General features: G+C 37.6%; 1 protein-coding gene across 3 annotated transcripts in view; it reads left to right on the forward strand.

Moving 5' to 3' along the window:
• Nucleotides 1–22,650, forward strand: part of MYO9A (myosin IXA) — a 372,546-nt gene that overhangs the window by 164,426 nt on the left and 185,470 nt on the right. For all 3 annotated transcript variants that reach the window (XM_067555993.1, XM_067555992.1, XM_067555994.1), the window contains exons 6-9: nt 4,779–4,878; nt 8,024–8,080; nt 12,726–12,823; nt 16,836–16,962. In XM_067555993.1, the coding sequence (XP_067412094.1) occupies nt 4,779–4,878; nt 8,024–8,080; nt 12,726–12,823; nt 16,836–16,962 (382 nt within the window). The remainder of the gene's footprint in view (nt 1–4,778; nt 4,879–8,023; nt 8,081–12,725; nt 12,824–16,835; nt 16,963–22,650) is intronic.

Genomic DNA, 22,650 nt, shown 5'->3' on the forward strand with positions numbered 1-22,650 from the left:
CTTTGAGGGTATGTCTACACTGCAATAAAACACCTGCAGCTGGCCTGTGTCAGCTGAGTTGGGCTCTAGAGCAACAAAATTGCTGTGGAGATGTTCAGACTTGGACTGGAGCCCAGGCCATGGGACCCTCCCTCCTTATAGAATCCCAGAGCCCAGGCTCCACTCTGCACCCAAATGTCTACACTGCAATTTTACAGCCCCACAGCCTAACCCTTCAAGTCTGAGTCAGCTGACCGGGGCCAGCTGCAGGTGTATTATTGCCGTGTAGACATACCTTGAGACTGTTGTTCTTGTACAGTTTCACATTAATTGCAATATGTCCTTTGGTGTAATAGATAAGACGCTCTTGCTGCTAAAATGATCCTATTAAATTAGATGGAGGAGAAAAGTAAATCCTTTTGCAATCTGAGTCTCGTCCATGTGGAATTGGTACACCCATTACAATGCTAATGTACAGCTCTGAAGGCTAAACTGCATGCACATTGAAACTTGAAAAATGTAATCGAGGTTGTTATGAGTTAATCTTTTTTTCTCTCAGAAAAACGTTTGATAACACAGACTTGATAACACAGCAAAGTTCTTAATTTTAAAAATACTATTATGCTGTCAACACTATTCTTTTGTGCAGTCATGCTTAAGTAAAAGTAGTTGTCGTGTTAGCCATTTAAATTTCTTTTAACATTAATATTGTATTTCAAGCATTTAGAATGTGTTTGATATCAATGTGAAATAAGATGATTTCCAGTCTCTTTCTGAAGAGCCATAGTAGTAGAGTTTTTGCCCTGTTTACCATGTTGTAAGGAAACATTTTGGATTCTAACTAATGTATTACCAGTGCACATTTTCCTAAGCGCTTTCATAAATTTATTCTTGGGCAACGGCTGTCCTAAGTGGGAACAAAGGGCCTAATTCTGTTGCTCTGCACCTTGTGCAGTTGTTTACATCAGTGTGAAGTGTTGTAAACTGTTCTGGTTCAGTAGCTTTTTTCACTCACTTTATATTCACTTTGAACTGGTGTAAATGACTATGCGTGGTGCAAGGCAACAATCAATCAGGCAGACAGTTTTTTCCCTTTTCACCTTCATAGCCTCCTGTTATAAGGGTCATGCACCTAGTGGAGTCAGATATCCGGCCCATCTTTTATATATATCCCTTCATGAAAACATGCCTCAAGTAACGCATTCTAAAGATGGCAAGATTCAGCTGCATCCTAACTTCTGGCAGAAGCTGGCTCCACAGTTATGGACCCTCCACCAAGAACATTCTGTCATGGCTGTGGAAAGGTGTGTCCTGGGTGTTCTCAGCTAGTCTCTCCATTGAATGTTTTTGCCATTGCAAGGTTTAGAATTTGGGGCTGTCACTAGGATAGCTACACCCCAGCCCATTTAGAGCTTTTCAATTGTAGTTCAGAACCTTTAATTAGACTTGGAACTAGATGGACAACCACTATAGAGCATGAAGCAGTTATGTGATAGCTGCTTGCTTTACCAGCTTTAACCCTTGGGTGATCTTCACAATTAGGCTCGTAAATAGCCATTGACAACATTCAAGCCTGACGATGACAAAAGCATAGATTTCTGTTGGATAAGGACCTAAAACCAGTAAAGAGATGTATGGCCATCCATACTTGCAATAGTTTCTTGGCCATTCCTGCTAACTTGAAGGCCGAGTCCAGGGATAATCCAGAGGACTCCCTTGAGTAATGGAAGATTGATGCTCCCATTTGAGGGGGTAGTTAGACATCCTACCAGTTCTGCCAAGTGTTTCTGCCTGTCAACCAGTATTGTATCTGTTTTGCTTTGGTTGAAGCCAGTAGCTTTTCTTTCATATCTCTTTCATGAAAACACTGGGACATCTGGGATACTATACAGATTGCACTCAGTGAAAAAGAGGCATAGAAAATGGTCTCATCAGCAAATTGGTGGAATCATAGCCCATAGTGCCCTTTGACCTCTAGCAATCTCACATATGTATCCTGAACAAAAGTGATGACTGGAATGACATCCTCAGTCTGATAAAACTCTGTAGCGGAGGATCCTGAAGACTATGAGCTGCTCATCACCTCTTTAAGATCTCATAGGAAAGAGTGCAATTTAACACAAGTCTGATACCAACCCCAAGTTCATAATAATAATCATAATAATAATCTACCAACCCCAAGTTCATAATAGAATAATAATCTACCAACCCCAAGTTCATAATAGCAAGAAAGGTCATACCTTCTTTCTGGAATCAAGGCAGATTTGGGAAATAGGAGTGGAAACTAGCCACCTGTTCAGGTCACAGGGGGCCTATTGTAATATGCTCTCACTGCAAGCTAATGACAGAGATGATCAGAGAGAGCTTAAGTCTACCATTCCCACGTGGATGTACTGCTGCATGTTCGAGTCATATAAGGGAAGTGGGCATTTTAACCTTGAGAGATGTCAAAGTATATTTCACCAAAGCATAGCCCCAACTTAAGCAGAAATAGCAGGCACTGCAGTCAGGGAGATTTGTAAGGTAGCATCTTGGTCATTGAAACCTTGAAACCACTTTGAAACATTACAAGAAACTGACCTTCTAAAAACAGAAAAGCAGCTGTGGGCAAAAGCAAGAAAACTCTTGTTAAGATGCCTCCAGCTTCATATGTCAAGGCTACAGCAAATTCAGAAACCTTGGTTACCATGGGCAATATTTCCCTTCATATTTTGACCGGTCCCTTTGGGACTATCCCTAGCTTAGTTCCAGACCTTCAGCCAGAATGCTATTCCAGACATTATGGGCCCAGCAGACACTGATTTAAAAAAAAAACAAAAAACCAGTCCTAAATAAGGAACCTCTGACTACTCCAGATACTTTGTGGTCAAGAATTTGCCTATTTTGTGCAAAACTCGGGCCAGGCTGTTAAAATTAACTCCTCCTCCTCTAACATTATATTCTGTTCAATTCAGTTAGGATTTATTGGCATCACAGGCTGGACAAGTAGTGCCAATTGTAAGAAAAAAGCACTCTTTTCAGTTATGTGTTGGGCGGGTACAGTCCATCCTAGATAGTCTTTGGAGGTTGATTCATGTTCATTTTTTATTTCTTTCATTTCCTGCCATGGTGGCAGATTGTTTCATAACACAGTGCTATGTATCACCTCCTCTCAGGGCCAGGCACAGCTTTTCATTGTTGCTTTTGGTGAGATATCTTTTATTATTACTGATAAACTGGAGACATTCTCTTTGCTTCCCTGTACATAATAGATGGGCACCAAAACCACCCAGTAATTTTCCTTCATTTTGCAGCTCACTCTCCAGTCAAAGACTGAAGACTAAATCTTTCTAAAATAAATTAGAAGTTCTACAGGCCTTGTTGTTCATTTAGAGTGCATCCTGGGAGAGCACTCATTTTTCTTCCCAAACTCTTCTCTGGCATATAGTAGCCAGTAGAAATCTATGGCTCTGAACTTGGCAAGAGTATATAGATTTCTGGGTTCATCTAGTACCAGACTGCCTTTGGTAGCCAAAAATTATTTGTGGAGCTCCTGTGAACAGTTTTCAAGGAATCTTGGACCTTACCAATTCCTTGGCAGAATTGTCTGGGCACCCAAAAAAAAAAAAAAAAAAAGATTGCTTTCTAAGCAAAATGGGCCATTCTGCTACCAGAAGTAAGATTGCCAGGCCAAGAAGGTCCAAAGGGCTACCAGGCCGAAGGACTCAGACCAAACCCAGGGCTAATAAGTAGGGCCCTTTGAAATTCATGGCTGTGAAAACTGTCACCGACTGTAAAGTTGAACCTCTCCTTTGAAATCTAGGAGGGGAGGGACAGGGCTGGGGTTTCCTACTGTGCCCTAGATTCCAGCTGCTATTCCCATCTGGGCTGGGAAGGGATGGGATTTACTCTTTCCCTGCACAGCCACTCTTGTGGGGGGAGATCAGACCCACCTCCAGGTACCTCCTCTGGCTACATGAAGCTCCGCGGCTGCTGCAGCGCAGAAGTGAGGATGTGTCACTGTCACTTCTGCACTGCTTCTGGAGGTGGGTCTGATCTCCCCGCAAGAGAGGCTGTGCAGGGGAAGAGCAAGTCCTGTCCCTCTCCAGCCCGGCTTGGACTAGCAGCTAGGAGTCCCTAGCTGGGGCGGTCCCAGTAGCCATGGGGAGATCAGAACCACCTCCGGGAACCTCCTCGGTTTGCAGGAAGCTCTGCGGTTGTTGACTTCCAGAACTCAGCTCTGAAGGCAGTGTAGAAGTGAGGGTGGCAATCCTGCGAACCTCTCCCCCTCCCCCCCCAAATAGCTTTGAAGCCCTCCCACCCCTTTTCGGATAGGGACCCCCAACAGTTACAACACCATAAAATTTTATTTGTAAACATCTGAAAACATGAAACTGACTAATTTTCAAATCCTATGGCTGTGAAATTGACCAAAATGGACCATGAATTTGGTAGGGCCCCACTCATAAGGGTGGTGATGTCATGCTGTGGGTGATTGCATTCAAGAGTTTGTTTTTCCTAAATATGGAACTCTCTTCTCTTTAGTTAAGGGTAAGGTTGCCAGTTATGCATCGAACTAGCCATTTGTAGATGCTCTTGGTATAAATGGCTGGAATTTTAAAAGTGACTTAAAGAAATTAGCTGCCCTAATCTCATTTGAAAGTCGGTGGAAATTTGGTACCTACTACCCTTCAGGACTTTGAAAATCCCAGTCTCAATTTGTATGCTCAATTGTACTTGCAGCTGCAGGCCCACATATGCTTCTGTGTTCAGTGCTGATATTTATTTTCAAGTTTAACATAATTTTTATTTGTTACCAGGAACTACCATGTATTTTATTACCTTCTGGCAGGAGCAAGTGAAGAAGAAAGATCAACGTTCCATCTTAAACAACCCGAGGAGTATCATTACCTTAATCAGGTGGGAATAAACAAGCAGCTTTGGGGATATGACAGCATTTTTCAAAAGGGGTTGTAGAATGTATTTATCTCTAGAATGATGGACCAGTTTTTCCTGATGCCCTATTCCTTCTCTATTGATTTTACTTAATGTTAATACAAAAAAATAAGCAGAGTGGTGACATTTACTGTCTGTGACCTACCTTCATATTCAGGTTTCATGATGAGAAATTCATCAGTGCTGGCACTTCAGTTATTTGAGAAAGGCAATGATTTTGATGCTATCTGTTTGCCGTCCTTAAGTGCAGTACAGAGAAATAAAAATATAAGCGATATACTGAATATAATCTCCTAAGGGAAATGTATTAATAATTTAATTTCCATCTGTATGAATGTTATTAATAATTAATATCTATCTTCTGCCTAGTTCTGTTTAGAGAGAGATGCGTCCACTTGTTAGCAGTGGGCCTGTAGGATATAACAGCTTGCATGTGATGTATTCATAATTCTATAGCCTTATGGATTGGCTGTCTGATAGCATGACTTTTGTTCTTTTACAATGTAACAAGCCTAATATAAACAAAGGTGGAAACCATTAACCATAAATAAGTGAGATACTATTGTGGAACTGTTCAGTTTGCACCACAAAAAATTTATGAAGCTTCATCGTGGAGATTTTGTGCCCATTGCAACATTTATGTGAGCAAGTCTTTGTCCAACAAGCTGGGTTCCCTTACAGCAGGTGAGGAGAAAGGGAAATATTAACAGGGATGGGCAAGAAGCAGTTGGAGCCAGCTCAGGACAAGATCAATGCATAGCCCTGTAGAGGCTCTTTTTCCAGAATTGGGCAGGGTTCTCTGCCATTAGTGTATGTTAAGAGGAAGGGGTATTAGCTCCCATAAATGTTAATGGAATTTGGACATGTGGAACCCCTGCTTGTCAGCAGTTAATTATCCTTTCATTTCATGAAGTTGAAATCATGTGCAATATAAAACTCAAAAATAAAGAACCCTTAGTTACATTATATGTGGATTTTAAAATTAAATGCCTGTTTTACTTTAGAATAATAGATCTGAGAACAGTTTCGTATACATTTAAAAAGAAAAAAAAATTCATTGGCCAGCAGTAAATAATTTGCCATTCTTAGATTACAAGTTAAAGCTTCAATTATGTAAACACAATGCATTGCAAATAACTTGTTAGTCTTTCTTAAAATTGTGAAAGGTTGACAACTTAAGAGGGCTAAATTTTTCAGAAAGTAAGAATTTTAAAGACCTTTAAAGGCATAATTAAATGTAATAATAATAATAACCACCCACATGTAATGACATCAAGATTTCACACAAACTAGTGAACTTGTAGGAAATTAGAGTTTAAGGCTTTTGCTCTTAAAATCGGTTAAGCACTGCAGCATTTTGAGAACATAGTGTGTCCTTTATGTAACATCTGTTCTGCAATTCTGAAGCATAGCCGGGCCAAGATAATTTTCAAATGAATTTTTTGTTTGACTATGTCGTAATCTTAATTTTGTTTTAAAAACAGCTATTTTTATTATTATTTCCTTTATTTTTTTCAAGATAGTAAAACAGACGTCAACAATATTTAAAATAAATAAAAACAAAGTAGTATACTGTACTAGGTAGGGAAAGGGCTGACATGTTTTAGATTAAAACATCTGTTTTAGTCTAAATCATGGTCCATTGACGATGGTTGAAGGCACATAGAATTTCTAAGTGCACTTCAGTGGATACTTAAAGCAGATTTTGGATTTAGCTGAGGATCACAATGACAGCATGGAGTTTTTTACATGATTACTGTATTGTATCCAGACATATTAGTTACATATTAGTAGATCTGTTATCCATGTGTACCTACAGAAATTGGCTTTTTTAGAAGTGTGTCATTTCATGCCTTCCATTAGTGCAGTAACATCATCATTCCCATCACCTATATCCAGTGGGGACAATGAAAGATAAGGTGGAAGAGGAAATGGAAATGAAGAGGAGACTTAGAGAAAAGTCTGGAAATGTGAAAAGGCAAAAATATTAAATCACCTTTGAACATTCTCATACTAATTAAATGGATTTGTTACAGGTGCAGAGATTAGAGAGGGATAAGAAGAAAAGATAGAGATGTTAGTTGCTGTTCACTGAAAAGATTAAAAAGTTAGAACAGAAAGTAAAACTTTTTTCTTTCCATTTTCACCAAGACTCTAGTCCACCTTTAGGTGTACAAAACAAAATTGTATTTTATAGTGAGAGTGAGAATTAAAGCATATATTGTTGCTCCAACCCCTCCATTTTTTGTAAATGTGATATTTGAGCAAGCCTTCAGGGTAAGAAAAGAGCTGAAATCATTTATTTTCAAAAATATTTTTTTAATAAAGCATCCTTCTTTGTAATTTCTTCTCAGGTCAGATTTGGCCTAGCTGTCAAATAGATTTACAATTGAAATGCTAAAATCCAATCCTGCACGGTGCTGAATACTTCCTGAGTTGTGCTGGCTAGTCTCCACTCCTACCGAAGTTAACACCTGCGGGATTGGATCCTTAATTAGTTTAATTACTGCAATATAAAGAGTTGTGCTATAACATTTTCGCACTGTGGCTGCTAACTGCCTCATTTTTGTAGTTTTGAGAATCCTTATGTTTTGTTCACCCTAACTATACCCTTTTTTAACACCATCTCTGTCATGCTGGCTGAGAAGGACTAGATGGCACTTCCTTAGGAGCTCCTTGGTGCTGTTCTTTGATTGGTCATATAAATCACTGTTTACCAACATGTGTAACTCCCCAAAGCAGGGGTTAAGGGAATAAAGACTAGACCTTGGTCTCCAGCATATCTGTGCAGATCACTATCACTAGGTAAGCCCATGACTCAATTATAATATATAAATCTGTTTTAGAAATATATTAGCCTTGTAATATGCAGAGTTATCACCATATATGATTTTAAAATACCATAAGTAGAGATCAGAGTATTGACAAATGTGCTAAATAATTCTTAAAACCTAAATCTTCCTTACATATTTTAAATTTTGTAACACCATGCAAAATGATTTCTGACTTTGCAAGTAACATAATTGCATTGCTGCTTTGTCTCAAAGACTTGGGAGAGAGAGTTATGTTTGACTTGAATGCTACTTAACCAGATCTGCCTTGCTTTCAGATGAAAATGAAACCCCTCAGACAGAGCTGGGATGATTATTACTATGACTCTGAGCCGGTCAGTACAAGTACATGTGCATTCTGTGTTGCTGGTGTAGGGCATTACTTTGCTCCCTTGAATCCGTATTCTACACCAAGACACGGAGAAAACCAAACTTAATTAATTTAAAATAGAACCACCAAAATCAAAGGTTTTATTCTCAGTGTGGTTGCTTGGATATTTAGCAGGGGATGGTGCAGATCTTTTTTCCTATCCCTTTTTTGGTCATTTTTCTTTGGTAAACCTTCTCTTTTAGTTTGGATTGAATATGCCCATCTAATTTAACCAGGTATCAATTACTTAATGATGACATTATTCTAAGTATAGTGCATATATGTTGACATAAAGGTGTGCATTGTATAATAATTTTTCATGATATAACAATAATTATATTTGTCTGAAAATAAAATATTCATTTCAATTATATTTCAAAGTACAACAAACTGAGATTTTTAATTAAACGGGCAATGAAAGATTTGTTCTCCATGTTTCTCAAGAATGATTGCAGTAGTGAATTTCCTATCTGATTAGTTATATAAAAACAATGCACCAAGTATGTGAGAAAACGGAGACACCAATATTATTTAGAATACAAATAGTTCCATGGTTAAAATAGTTTCGCTGGTAGTGTTATCTGAAAGAAGACAGCTTAACAGCAAGACCTTTCCAAATATATATGACCAAAAAAGGAAATGTGAAGCTCTTTTTTTTTCCTGTGTGCAATTCAGTCAAGCGGCAGAGACCCAGATTAGAGATGTGCTTTTGGTTTGTGTGGCCTGCAGATTTTGTGTATGTTCTTTTTTTGTCAGTTTTGTCTTGAACCTAAAAGCATGCTTGTAAACCTAACTGCATGTTATCATTGCTACCTCTGTGCTTATACTAATAGTTTGGTAATCTTAAGGAATAAAAAGTAATCTGTAAAGATATCCTTTTACTGTATGGGTAAATAGGCATAAATAAAAGTAAGACTTTCATCAGTGAGAATATTTAATCTCAGACCCACAGAAGGGGACAGGTTATAATTATCTAAAATACTGAATATTGAATCATTGAATGCTTAGGAGGGGAAAAATTCTCTGAATAATATGCTAACAGTTTCAAAGAACTAATTTGGATCATAGTAATTGACTTTTCAGATGCATTCCAAGAAAACCATAACAGGAGTTGGGTAAGGAAAATCCTGCTTACATCCCAGCTGGCTAATTACACTGTGCAGAAATGTTTTTTTTTTTTTTAAACTAAAACCAGCTCAGGATGATGTAAGAAAAATAGAATTGCTTTGCCCATTTCGGAGCAGCAAAGTCTTGTCTATAAATATTTTTTAGTTATTTCTTGAATCTGGTATTTTTAACGGGTTTGGCTATTTATTCACCTGCACTGATAATTTACCAGGATAATAGACAATGAAATGAGCTACAATGTTTTGACTATGAAGTTCCATTTTGTTTATTGCATGGGGTGGGTCCTAATGTTTGTTTTTCTTTATGTGAATTTCTCAAAGATTAAAAAAAATTGGTTTATGAACAGAGACACAACACAGAATAGAGATTAAAAGCACAGACTTCTCTTTTGTTCAGTGGTCTATCATTATTAGATACATATTCTATACCCTATCCTATGATCATGCTAGGACTATACAGGGAATTTTAAAAAAATTGTTCACCATCGTATGATATTTTTGTCTCTGAACAAGCATGTGTTTCAACTATGAGAGTGCAGATGCTTGAATTGCTTCAATTTAGTGTTATGTAAGCAGGGTACTTGCTTTTGTATGACAAGGTTGAAAAGGCTGGGAGACAATTCATTGCTTAAGCAGAATACTGATGACCAGTTTGATTGGTCTGCAAATGTTGGCTCTTTTCACAGTTGTCTGACATTGCTGCATGAATGTTCTAAATTTATGACTGTCTGTTTTGAAAAAAGAAAATAAATTACAGGGACTTACTGCAGATGAAATAGTGTGCAGAGCATCTGCTTTGACATAAATGATTTACAAGAAACCTTTCCATATGGGTTAATGAGCTTGGCAATTGTTATGTAAATTGTTAACCACATTGCCTTTGGCTTTGAATGTATTGCTTGTGAGTCAGCTGCAGTAGTTTTACTATTAACTTGTGATTTAATTTCAACTGTCTAAAATCCCGTAAGGAGTGTTCACTGGAATGTAGGCGCTTTTTCTTCATTTTTATTTTTAAATAAGATTTTTAGAGTCCTTGACAGATCCCAGCACTGGATACTAAATGCATGTACAATGCATTTATTTTCCTGTTCTGTCCAAGTTCAGCACTGGCTGGTGTACAAGCCACCCCAAATTGTCTTAACAGTGTGTGTCAACCATAATTTGGAGAGGGGAGTTTAGTCTCATTGGCCCTTTCCTTCCTTGACCCTTTCTGCATCTGCCAAGAAGGGATAGTTCTGATGGTATTTTTTCTGATGTAGACGCTTTTCGCTAAGAGTTGGATTAAGATTAACAATGTATTTCATACAGCTCACCAACCAGCCGTTAGTTAACAATGATTTTTGGTCACTAAAATCTGGGCCAGAATTGAACCACTGATCTAGAGGTGAAAGGCTTTATTTCCCGTTATCAGCTTATGGAATAACATTAATTTGTTTCATTACTGTATTACATGGTTTATCTATTTTGAGCTATAGATGTCCCATTGTACATGATATGATGTATGAATTTATTCAGTGTTTAGAAGTAGTTTACGGAGCTATGTCCCGTTAAAAGGGGCACATTTCTACAGCATTATCAATTCAATTTAGCACAACTGATGAAAATGCCCTCCTTTTTAATAAGACTTATTTTAATAGAATGCAAACAGATTAATTTCTAATTTAAAGTGAGACCCTGTCTACATTGGTTTTACAGTTGATTTTAAAAATCATGTATAAATCCACTTATTGTTGAACAGTTTTTAGTTGGGGGAATTGGACACTCCCAGTGAATATTGTCTAATATTCTTGTATGATTTTGTTGCTTATTGATGCTAATATTTGAAATTAAAGTGTTTTATCTTAGGATCAATAAGTGGTCATTATTCCAGAGCAGTAACCATATTAAGGAAAGGGGAAAAAAAATCTTCCCCCTTAAAGGAGAAGGTTTGTATCAGAGAATTAGCCATGAAGGTTTATCCACATATAGCTGTGGGACACAGAACCAACACAATGGAGAGAGAGTTTTATGATGTTTTTTGAAAGTGAGTGAGTATACATGAGAGTTCAGGCAATAGACAGTATTCTGTGGCTGGTTAGTGCCTGTTCATTGATGGTCTCTGCAACGTGTAAATAGCCCTGTTTGGTGTGGATTTTCAAAACTGTTCACACACAATTGTGTGCACACTTAAACGTGCAGTTATCCTGATTTCCAAGCAAATGACCAGAGTGGCTCATATAATAATAGTTGCACTCAATTACTTGATTTTGTTATTGTAGGTACAGTTTTGAAATATGGGGTATTGTATTATTTATATATATAAAACAATATTTTATTTCTGTATGATTGTCAATAAAATAGTCTGTGGTTTAAGATAACCTGACTTGGATTTGGAGACTGATACTTTGGCCTGTAGCTGGATGGCTCACATAGGCCAAATTATTTTGTTTCTTTTCTATTAAGGGTGGTAACCCATGGCAGGCATGGGGTGAACCAAACACCTGAAAGATAGTGGGCTTCTTAGTTTATAAACCAGTTTAAGGGAGTTTAGTTTTAAGTCATATAGTTTTAACTCAGGTTCTTAAACATAGCTGTGAGGCCGATATAGATGGGCATCAGTACATCTCAAGTGTGAAAATTCTGGAACTCTTTGTTACCATAAACAATTAGTTTTGGAATATTATTGGGTGATAGATCCTGAACTTTTATGTTTTCTAACTCATTTGAAAGTATCCATGTGTCGTCAAAATGTAAAGTTCAGTAGATTTCAAATTTCTTCTGAACTAGCATTTTCAGAACATTAGTTAATGTTTAGAATAAAATAACTGTCAAAATAAAACAGCCTCCAATTTGCAACATTCTAAAATTTATTATTTTAACCCCAGAAAATTAATCTATTGGTATATATTGCAGTTAATTTTATTTTTAAAAAGGATGTAAAATAATCATTTTTTTTAAATTAAAAATGAATTCATTCATTCATTCTTTACATTCATTAGGAGTGTCTGAGAGTTAGAATTCTGTTGCTCATTTGTTCAAAAGATTAAGATTTAGAGCAGGCTGGAAATAAGTTACAACTTGATCTCCTAGGAAAGTTAAATGCATATACTTCTTCCAGCAAGTTTTTTTAACAGTACCCAAATGCCCTCATTTGTTGTTTGACTGAGTCACCGTCCTTCACCCATAACTGGTATAGTTCACAATGTGCATTATCTTCTCGTTCTGGATTGGACTTTCAGAATGGTGCCAGAGTCAGGGGAGTATGAATATGAAGGAAGGGCATGTCAAAGGGGTGTGTTGTTGGTAACTAATTGATCTGTTCCTTATTAATGTTAAGGGGGTCTATGTATCTCACTCCTCAGGCAGCAGACTGGAAAAGTACTTGTTATTGAGAAAGGACATAGAAAACACTGATTGAAATTTGTGTAGTGCTGAATTGACCATCTAGATATACTCTGGCCTTCATTTCTTTTAACACTCAATCTTTGTGTTTGAACCGAACAGGATTGTTTCTCTGTTGAAGGGGAAGACCTGAAGCATGATTTTGAGCGCTTACAGCTGGCCATGGAGATGGTCGGGTTTCTTCCCAAGACTCGCAGACAGTGAGTTAATCTTCCTTATTAATATCTGGCATTAATATGAGCAAGAGTGTGCTGAATGCACTTGAATGTGACTCTATTGTGCCCTGTATAATTTGTCAGACTGCTGATATGACAGGGGGTAATGAGCCTTGACAATTCATATATTAAAGGAGTAAAGAACATTTAAAGGTATAAACAAGATATATTTCCTGTCATTTGAGATATTTTTGAATTGTTCATGAATACAAATATCTCATTCTGCATGACTTTAATTCAAATTATTATTCAGTCATATATCCTGTCTGTAACCTTTTATTTATTGCTAATTTTTAACCCTGCGATCCATTTTGCATGCAACTGCTGATGTGATTTTTGTTGTTGTTATATTATAATGATATAACATTATTCTGGAAGACTTAAAAACACCTTTGTGTGAAACATCTGGACCCACTCATTTACTAGTATGGCTAATTGAGAAATAGGGTTTATAAATCTGATTTTAATACAGAATGAGAATACCAGTGTCACTCTCAGAGAATGAGAATTACAGCCTTCATCATGCTGCCTAGGGTGGTGGTAATGGTGGTGGAGGAACACCACAAATAAGAAAAGTAACTAAACCGCACAAGTGTTGGCCAGAGATTTTGTTTTAGTTTAGCAAAAACTGCAAAATAATTCTTTATCAATAGAGTACTTTCAAGTTAAGATTACATTAACTATCAAGCTACATTATCATACAAAGATCTTAAGGCTTCAGTAGGTTATGAATAAATTATTAGAAGGAGTCATGAATATCTTCTTCCATAATCCATTACTTCTATAATGTGTTGATCTAATAGACATGCTTGTATTTATATTAAATAAAAAAAGTGACATCAAGATAGCAGTATTGTTTTCAACAACAAAAAATGAGATTCACAAATTGATAACTTGAACACCACTAAGTCCCTATCTATCTATATATTTTAAAGGGTAAAAATATGTTTAAATGATTTTGGTCCAAACAATTGGATTCACTTTCTCAGTGAAGCACCCTGGTTACTGGATGATTATATGGGAAGCAGTAGATAACTGCTTCATTGGGTTTTTTAAATTGAGTTAACTAATCCCACTTGAAACATCACTTGACACCTACGGTTTAACATCTCAAAAATGTAAATTGGCCATAGTCTGCTTTAGCATGAGCTTAACCCAGTTTTTTTAAAAAGCACCTTTTTTGTTAGCCTAGATAAGGCCAACGAGACAGCAAGCATAGAAGCCCTGAATATTGTGATGTACAGCGTTGACCCTCAACATCCCCTCCCATACACACCCTACCCCTATGCACAGTCTTTCTACTTTGTCAGTCCCTGCCCCCCACAAATTCTACTCCAGTAAAACAAAGACACTCCTTACCCAAAGCACCAGAAATGAATTGATGCCGTATTGCTGCTTTCTTCCACTGCTTTCTACACGTTTATGCAGACCTCAGCCTTGTCAAACAAGCAGAGAAGATACTAACACATTCTTTACCCATGCATATGCAGTGAAACTCCTCATGTGCACTTGCATGCTCAGTCACTCATCTTCATCCTCCTGACTCCAGTGTCCAAACCCCAGCTCCTCAAGTAAGCGGAGAAGACACATGCACACCTGTGCTACATTAACAAATGCCATTGCCGTCCCGTCCAGATGAAACTATTTCATTCAATACTGCAGCAGAAATAAACTGTTGCTGTACTGCTAGACTGCTAACTGTATTGTGCTACCAGGTAAATTCTTGGGCATCAGGCAGCACAGCTCATTGACAGGGTTTTCTTTTATTTCTCCTATCGTATCCATGTACATCAATAAATGCTTTAATTGTCTTTTACTTTTACTTTTTTGAAAAAGAAAAAGTAATGAATTATTTAGTATAAGTGGCTAAGTATGTGAAATTTGCTTTTTACAACAGTAACAGAAAAAGGTAACAGGGTTAGGTTGAGACACAGACTATAAAAAATAAAAGAAGAAAACACCAATGAAATGTAGTGAGTTGGTGTTTTCTACAAAAGTGACTATTCGAATAGAGTGTGTAGTTCCATCTTTGTCTCAGTGATTTCCAGAATAAATATGCCTAATTTACAACTAAAAAGATGGATCCCTAATTCTCAGTCCTGCAAAACCCATCCTGGGATCAAAAAGGCTGCCTGGGTTCTCTCCTTAATAAGCATCATCACCAAGAAAAAAACAAAACCAGTGTAGCACATTAAATGGATTAAAAATTGGCTGATGGATCTTGAAATGTGGGGAATCATCATATGGGTGTGTTTCTCATGGGATTCGGCAGGGATGTGTTCTTGGTCCAATGTCTTTATAAATGAAGTAGAAGAAAACATAAAATCATTGCTGGTGAAGTTTGCCATTGACACAAAGATTGGTGGGATGGTAAATACAATAAGGAATTGTCAGTTTTACAGAGTGATATGGATTGTTTGATAAACTGAGTTTATTCAAACATGCGTTTTAATCTAGTCAATGTCAGGTCATACATGTAGGAGCAAACCGTGTAGGTCATGCTTACAGATGGGAGACTGTGAACATATGTAAACTTATGGTCTAGCTCCACCAGAATTTAAGGGCTTGATGCAGGAATTACTTTACTAAGTAAAATTCTATGGCCTGTGTTATGCAGTTGGTCAAACTAAATGGTCATAATAGTCCCTTCTGGTCTTAAGATCTAAATCAATAATAAAGATTCTCCAAGCCAAATTTTGCTCTCATTGACACCTGTGCAAGCACATGGCTGTCAATGTGGTTGCTTTGGTGTAACTCATTGGACCTTATAACCGGAACTCAGTGAACGATTCTGATGATGCACAAAAAAATAGAATTCAATTCTGTTTCTTTTTATTTGTGCTATGTTTGCAGGGCCAATAGGTTTGAAAGGCAGTGCAAATGTATTTTGTTGATAAGTCAGCCATGACTGAATAGTCACAAAGAGCAGATATTATAGGATTAAGAAAGTGACATTGGAAAAAAAAAAAAACTTGTTTGTTTTAAAATTATTTTGACAGTAAATGGCAATAACCATTACTCCATCATAATGTACTTAGGGATAAATACAAGTGCCTGTGCTGTAGTGCATGGTTTTCAACTTGGGAGTTGACAAGGTCCAGTGGGATGGTGACTACCCTGTATTTCTCTGATGTATGAGTTACCTGGCATTTTTTTCTGTTTTAACATAGGATCACAGTATAGAACCATTGGGTTAGTGGATTGAACTGAGAGGTGGGATTCAGGTGTCATGTGTTCTTTCCTCAGCTATGCAACCACTTGCTGTTGTGTCTTTGATCAAATGACTGAGGCCTGGTCTACACTGCTGCTCTGGGTCGACGTGAGATAGATACGCTAGTTACATTATGTAACTAGCGTATCTCCTGTCATCATGCTTATGTCTACACAGCGTGGCGTCTTCACAATGCTATGTCAACGAGAGAGTTTCTCCCGTTGATGCTGCCTTCCGTCTTTTGGGGAAGTTGACTAATTGAGTCGACAGAAGAGTGCTCTCCCATTGACTGAGCGGGTCTACACAAACCCTCTCAATTGATGCTTGCTGCCATGGCAGTGTAGACATGCCCTTAGTTACAAAATTTTGAGAAGTATGCACCAATACAGTGTGTGTCAGGATTTGAGTGAAAAATGGGCCTTAGATGACTCAAGTTGGATGCTAATTTTGGGGGTTTCAATTTTCGAGTGGACACTTTTTAAACTGTAGGGCATAACCTCTCCATGCCTCAGACACAAAATGGGAATTTTTAAACTGTAGGGCATAACCTCTCCATTGCACTGTTTTCAGGCAGCTTTCTAATCAGAATGCATTTTAAGAAGTGATAGATGAGTTGTGGCAGGTTTTCATTTACTCTTACCATAGTGGGATTCTAATAATAAATGTTGTTCCAGGGTTGTTGACACCAATATTTGCTTCAAGATTCTGACAGAGATTCTTTTTCTTTTGATATTGTGAAACGAACAACAAATAAAAATATTTCTTGTTTTCTTTTTATTTCTTTAGAATTTTCTCTCTCTTATCTGCAATACTACACTTGGGTAACATCCGTTACAAAAAGAAAACGTACCGGGATGATTCTATAGATATTTGTAACCCTGAAGTACTACCTATTGTCTCAGAATTGCTGGAGGTGAGCATCAACTTTTCTTTATACAACGTACATCTCCTCTTCTCCTTTTATGGTGTATCTTTCTTGTAGAAGATCACTTATTTTATGTTATAGAGGAAAAAGGTCATGTTGGGTTAAAACTTAATACTGGCAATTCTAATTTATTTACACTTATTGAATGGATGTAGTAATTGTTGGTGTATTTATTCCCATTGTCTGTATTGCTGCCTGTGGCTTGAGACAATCTGACAAGATATTAAAAGTACTACCCATATCAATAACATCAAAAGGATGGCATAACAGCACCAGGAGAGAAAGAGAGCCTCTGTGCAGCAGACTGTGTCTCAAATTCCCAACACTTAGCTCCATCACTAAGACTCCCTCCCCCACCTCAGATCTACCCAGATATCCATCCAAACAGAAGGGCTTTGTAGAGGGTCCTGAGAGGCAATAGATTTAGGCAGGTTGAGGCCAAAGATAAGTGAATTGCACAGTTTGGTACCCTCATAGAAAACACTGCCCTCTATGGATTGCAGTTGTGGCAGTATCACATGAGGAGGGAGTCAATCTGTGAAATAGGCTGGTCCCTAGCTATATATTATTTTTTAGGTCAAAGCCAACACTTAAAGCTCATCTAAAAGCCATCAGGAAGCCAGAGCAGATTGTGAAGCACTGGTGTTATATGCTCTTAGTGAAATGCTTAACAAACGGGCCACCACATTCTTCACTTATCTTCTGTAGCAAAGGTCACAATGTCCTGGCCCAGATATAGAGGGCAAAAAGCTGTCCTGGTCATTTCTGGTATTTGCAAAAGCAGCTGGAACTTAAATATCCCCCAAGTTGCACACTTGAGTATCCGATGGGAATCACTCACTCTAAATCAATTCAGAATCTTTGGTTTTTCCCCTCTGGTTGTTCCTGCAAACTACCATCACCACCCTAATCTTGTCTTGACTGAACCTCAACCAGCTGGTTCTCATCCATATCCAAGTCTCGCCCAAACAAATTTCCCATTTTGTGTTTGTACAAATGATTGTTTCTTCCTAAATGGAGTACCATGCATTTGTCCTTATTGAATTTCATCCTATTTACTTCAAACCATTTCTCTAATTTGTTCAGATGACTTTCAGTTTTAATCCTAACCTCCAAAACACTTGCAACCCCTCCCAGTTCGGTATCATCCACAAATTTTAAAAGTATACTCTCTATGCCACTATCTAAATCATTTATGAAGTTATTGAATAGAATTGGACCTAGGACCAATCCCTGCAGGACCCCACTCGATATACCCTTCCAGTTTTATGATGAATCATTGATAAGTACTGTCCGGGAACGGTGTTTCAACCAGTTATGCACCACTTTATAGTACCTTCATGTAGCCTATATTTTCTTAGTTTGTTTAAACTTAATGCATTCATGGAATTCAATACTGATCTTACTCCAAGCTCCTATTCCCAGATTTTTCAAGTTTTTACATTTTAAACTTTGCAGACCAATTTTAATTCATTGTAATGTAGAATGGTTTCATGAAATTGCTTTAAATGTAAGGAGGAGATTCTCCCTCCAGCCTAAGAGTTATCATGCAAAATTTGAGTCAGTCTTTTTCCTGATCTAAGAAAGTGGAGGAAATCAGCCTTGTGAAGGAAGTCTGATTACAATCTCAGCTATGGAGATACTCTTTCTTCTTAATCTTATTCTGTTGAAAGTAATGCCTGCCTCCCCTTGCCTCTCAAAAAAGCCCCACAGCACATTCTCATTGTTAGAATTTTACATAACTGCTACTTTAATTGATATTATTAATAATATATGAATCACTATGAGGAATAGTCTCTTTGAGAAAACACACCTGTTTTTTGTCCTGGCAAAAGCAGATGATATGAATTGTAACCATAAAATTATATTGTTATTCTAAAATTGATACACACAAGGTGTGAAGAGGTGCTGTCAACCTGTTAATGTCAGTAAATGTATCATCTTTAAAGGAAGGTAAGTCTCATGCAGCGTCCCTCCTTGAAGATTGTCTTTATATATTCATGCATTAAGAGAATTTATGAGGAAAATTGGTTGCCTACATGATGAATTGGATTTGCCTTCCTTTAATGACTGTACCTTTGGGGTCCTAATGAGGTTTGCAGTGCCCCATATTAAAAATAGCAAAGAATATATAATGAAGAGAAATTGTATTGTTTGATGAAGCCAACATAAGATACTGAACTAGAAGTGTAATGTCATATTCAGACGAATATTTTCTGAATGGTTCTATATGGAACACTTTCAACAAGATTGTGGGAGAAATGTATTATATTGTAGTAGCCATATAGCAGTGCTACAGATATTATTAAGAAAACATCTCCACTAGAAACCCCTAATTTCAGGGGATCCTAACTCCTGTTAGGTAATTTCTGAGAGATGAGAGTATGAGGGAAAAGTTGTTTTTCAGTAGTCTTCTGATGAACTGCTGCTGTTTTTTGCTTCAGGTTACTCAAAACCAGATTAATTTTTAAAGAATTTGCTGTGGACTGGTTTATCTTAATTTTGACTGCTCTAGAGTATCTGTCCAGTGGCCAGGTATCCTTCCCACTAAATTTCCCCTATTTTATTTGAATATGTAACCCTTCTTGTACCCTGTGGGAAGGTGAAATTTTACAACCAGCCAGTGGGGGCAGTAGGGGTAGAGGTATGATAGAGAGGCTGTTAGACACCTTCCAGTGCTATCATGAAGGTGAAGAGGAGTTATTCAAGACTTTTCTTCTAATTTTAAGACAGCATTGGGAGACATACTGTTGTCTTTCTGTCCTTTGGGTTGGCCTCCTCTCACTTCCTTCCCATGCTACAAATGTAATACTCTCTAGAGTACACTGAATTCTAGGAGCCCATGATACTGATTTGAATGATTGCACTGGGATGTTGTTTGAGTGTGGCAACCAAGTTGCACCAGCACATTTGTTATTTAGAACATTTTTTTTCTTTTTCCCTTCCTTTCTATATTTAATTTGGAAAACAAAGCTAAAGAAAATTGATGTCAATTCATTAATTTCAAGATATGCAGATGTATGGTTTTCCCAACAACAAAAATATAACAGTTTATGTAGTACTTCAAAAAAATCTACATATGCGGAAAGGTGCTGAGTCTTGGTTGCTGTGGAATAATAACTTTGAGCGTCTTTAATTTCATGTTTAAATGCTCATTCATAAGCTTGAGCTAATGTTCTGATATTTGCGTGGGGAGGTTTATTCTTCAGAGCTCTGTTCAGGACTGAATTTTAGAAAACTCTGGGGAAGTTGCTGTAAAGGGAAGCGAGTGTTGAAAGCTGGGAGGGAATATGAAGAGTGATAAAGTGCTGAGATGGTCTTCATTATTCGTAGATAGTGACGTCTTCCAAAATACAGTACTTTTTTGATTTGTTAAAACATTCAGACTGAGTATTTGTTGGAAAAGTAAACTGCCATATAGGATTTTGCCCAGACTCTGTGGATCATTGTTTCATTTACAGCATGACCTCAATTACTTTTTTTAATAATAGACATAGTGTATGGATTATGTGAGGGGCTTGGCGGATATTTCTTGGTCTTTGTTTAAACTTTGCTGAAAGTCAGTGTTGTAGGATGAGGTCATTGTTGCTTGATGGATTGACCAGACGTGGAATTCTGTAAAAGTAGTGAAGCTATTGCAAAGGAAGGAAGAATTTCTGTGACAGCAGGTTTCACTAGGAATTCAGCAGATCTTTTTGAAAACTAAAATGATTGTGGTGAAGATCCTGTAGTACTCAATTGTGGGGGTTCACTGATCCCCCTGGTTCCATCTGTCTTGTGAAAGCTTCTTCCTTGGCATACATAACTTGGGACTTAGAATAATAGAGCAATCTTGTTATTTGCATGTATAATTTAGGATACTCTAAGTGTGCGTTTGAGCATGATTGGGACTGCTTAATCAGAACTCCTAGCAGAAATAAATGTTTTGGGATTAGATAAGCAAGTCTACTTGTTTTTCTGCTACTATTTTCCCAGTATAAAAAGGGGATAATATTTATCTATCTTTTGTAAGGGATTTTAAGCTCTTTGGGTAAAAAGTGCTATGTAAGTATTAAGTGGGAGCTTCCCTGCTGCTGGAGCCTTTCCTTGCCACAGGGAAAGACTCAAGCAGTGGGGACAGGCTGTGATTGGAGGAATCTGTCTCCTCCTGTCAGAGCCTTTCCTCATCGCAGTGAAAGGTTCCGGCGGTGGGGCACTGCTGAAGCTTTCCCAGCTGCCTCTCTGCTTCCAGAGCCTTTCATTGACGTGTAACTATACACTGCAGTGTGGATACAGCTTTTCTTTTCACTGTGGCGAAAGCGGCATGTAATGTAGACAAAGCCTGGGTAACCAGAAGCAATTTTTTCCTGTGCAAATAAAGGCAACTCAAAGTTATAAAATAGCAGTATAATTAATTATACTTAACCAATCCACTGTTCTATATTCTGTACTGATGAGTGTTCCCTTCCAGCAGTTTATAGCCAGATATATGGACAAATATATGCTAAGAATTTTTCCACTGAAAAATTCTTTTTATTTCTCCCAGAGGAATTCCTCATTCTCTCTTTCGCATATAGGCATGTGATAGACATAATAAAGAAAATCAAAAAGGAGGGAAGAAATACCATGACTATCATTACCGTCTACTGTCAACCATGGTATGCTATTTCTGTCCACAGTGCAATACAGAACCTCCTCATTGGTGGACATATCCATCAATGGGGTCCAAGCATCTTATGGACCCATCTTCTCCAGCTAAAATCTAGGCAGGTGGAGCTCTGACCCAGTACTCAAGGACAGGTTTCTTATGACAAGCACTCCATCTTTTACCCAGCCCTTTCTTTAAACTCTGGCTTCTTCCCATGGATAATGACTAACCTTAAAAAAGGCCTTAAAGCCGCACAAGGCAGTTTCATAACTCTCCATGGCAACTGCAGTGCTGTCCTTCACATGGAAATGGGTGCAAAGGTCCCAGCTACCCGATTTTCTCTACACCTGTTGAACCTCATTCCAGCTAGGTTTGTGCCTGGATTTGGCCACTGAACTGTACAAACCAGCAACAAATGAACTCCTTGTACTCTTGCAGATCACTTTTTCTGATCTCCATTATGATAAAGCTGTGTTCCATACTATTTTTGGATTGTTCCTAGGAAGCTGTCTGCAAATCACGGTAACCAGGGGATATACATACCATCCTACTTTGTATCTAAACAATGTATATGAAAGAGGAGGTTACTCCTTAACTTAGCTGCTGAAATCTTATTTTGGAAATAATATATTTAGGATGTCTGCATTCCTGTTTGTGTCATGGGTAATTCACACACACAAATGGTATGAAGTTAAATGCCTCTGTGCCCCATCAGCTGATACGGTAAATATTGTATTCATGAAATGTATTATGTACAAAAAGCATCTTATTCTGGGAGACTTAAGAGCCCATTGCATATTGCCTATATTGTTGATGTCTTTTAAAAAAAGAAAGAATTGGTCTCCACCAGAAAAATCTGCTGAACAGCATCTTGAAAGTCATTTAATTCCATTTTGTTCTGCTAAACAATTGATCTGGCTGTCTCTGCAAAGGCTTCATTAATATGGCATTTTCTAATAGTCTACAGTAACTCTTCTCAATATTAGTGTAGTATGAATGGACACTGCTGCTTAGAGTATGTCTACTTGGAGATAAAAGCTCAATGGCTG

The sequence above is a fragment of the Emydura macquarii genome, unplaced genomic scaffold (assembly GCF_026122565.2).
Source record: "Emydura macquarii macquarii isolate MOO-44397 ecotype Brisbane River unplaced genomic scaffold, CSIRO-AGI_Emac_v2 contig_1644, whole genome shotgun sequence".
In the NCBI taxonomy this organism is placed as follows: Eukaryota; Metazoa; Chordata; order Testudines; family Chelidae; genus Emydura; species Emydura macquarii.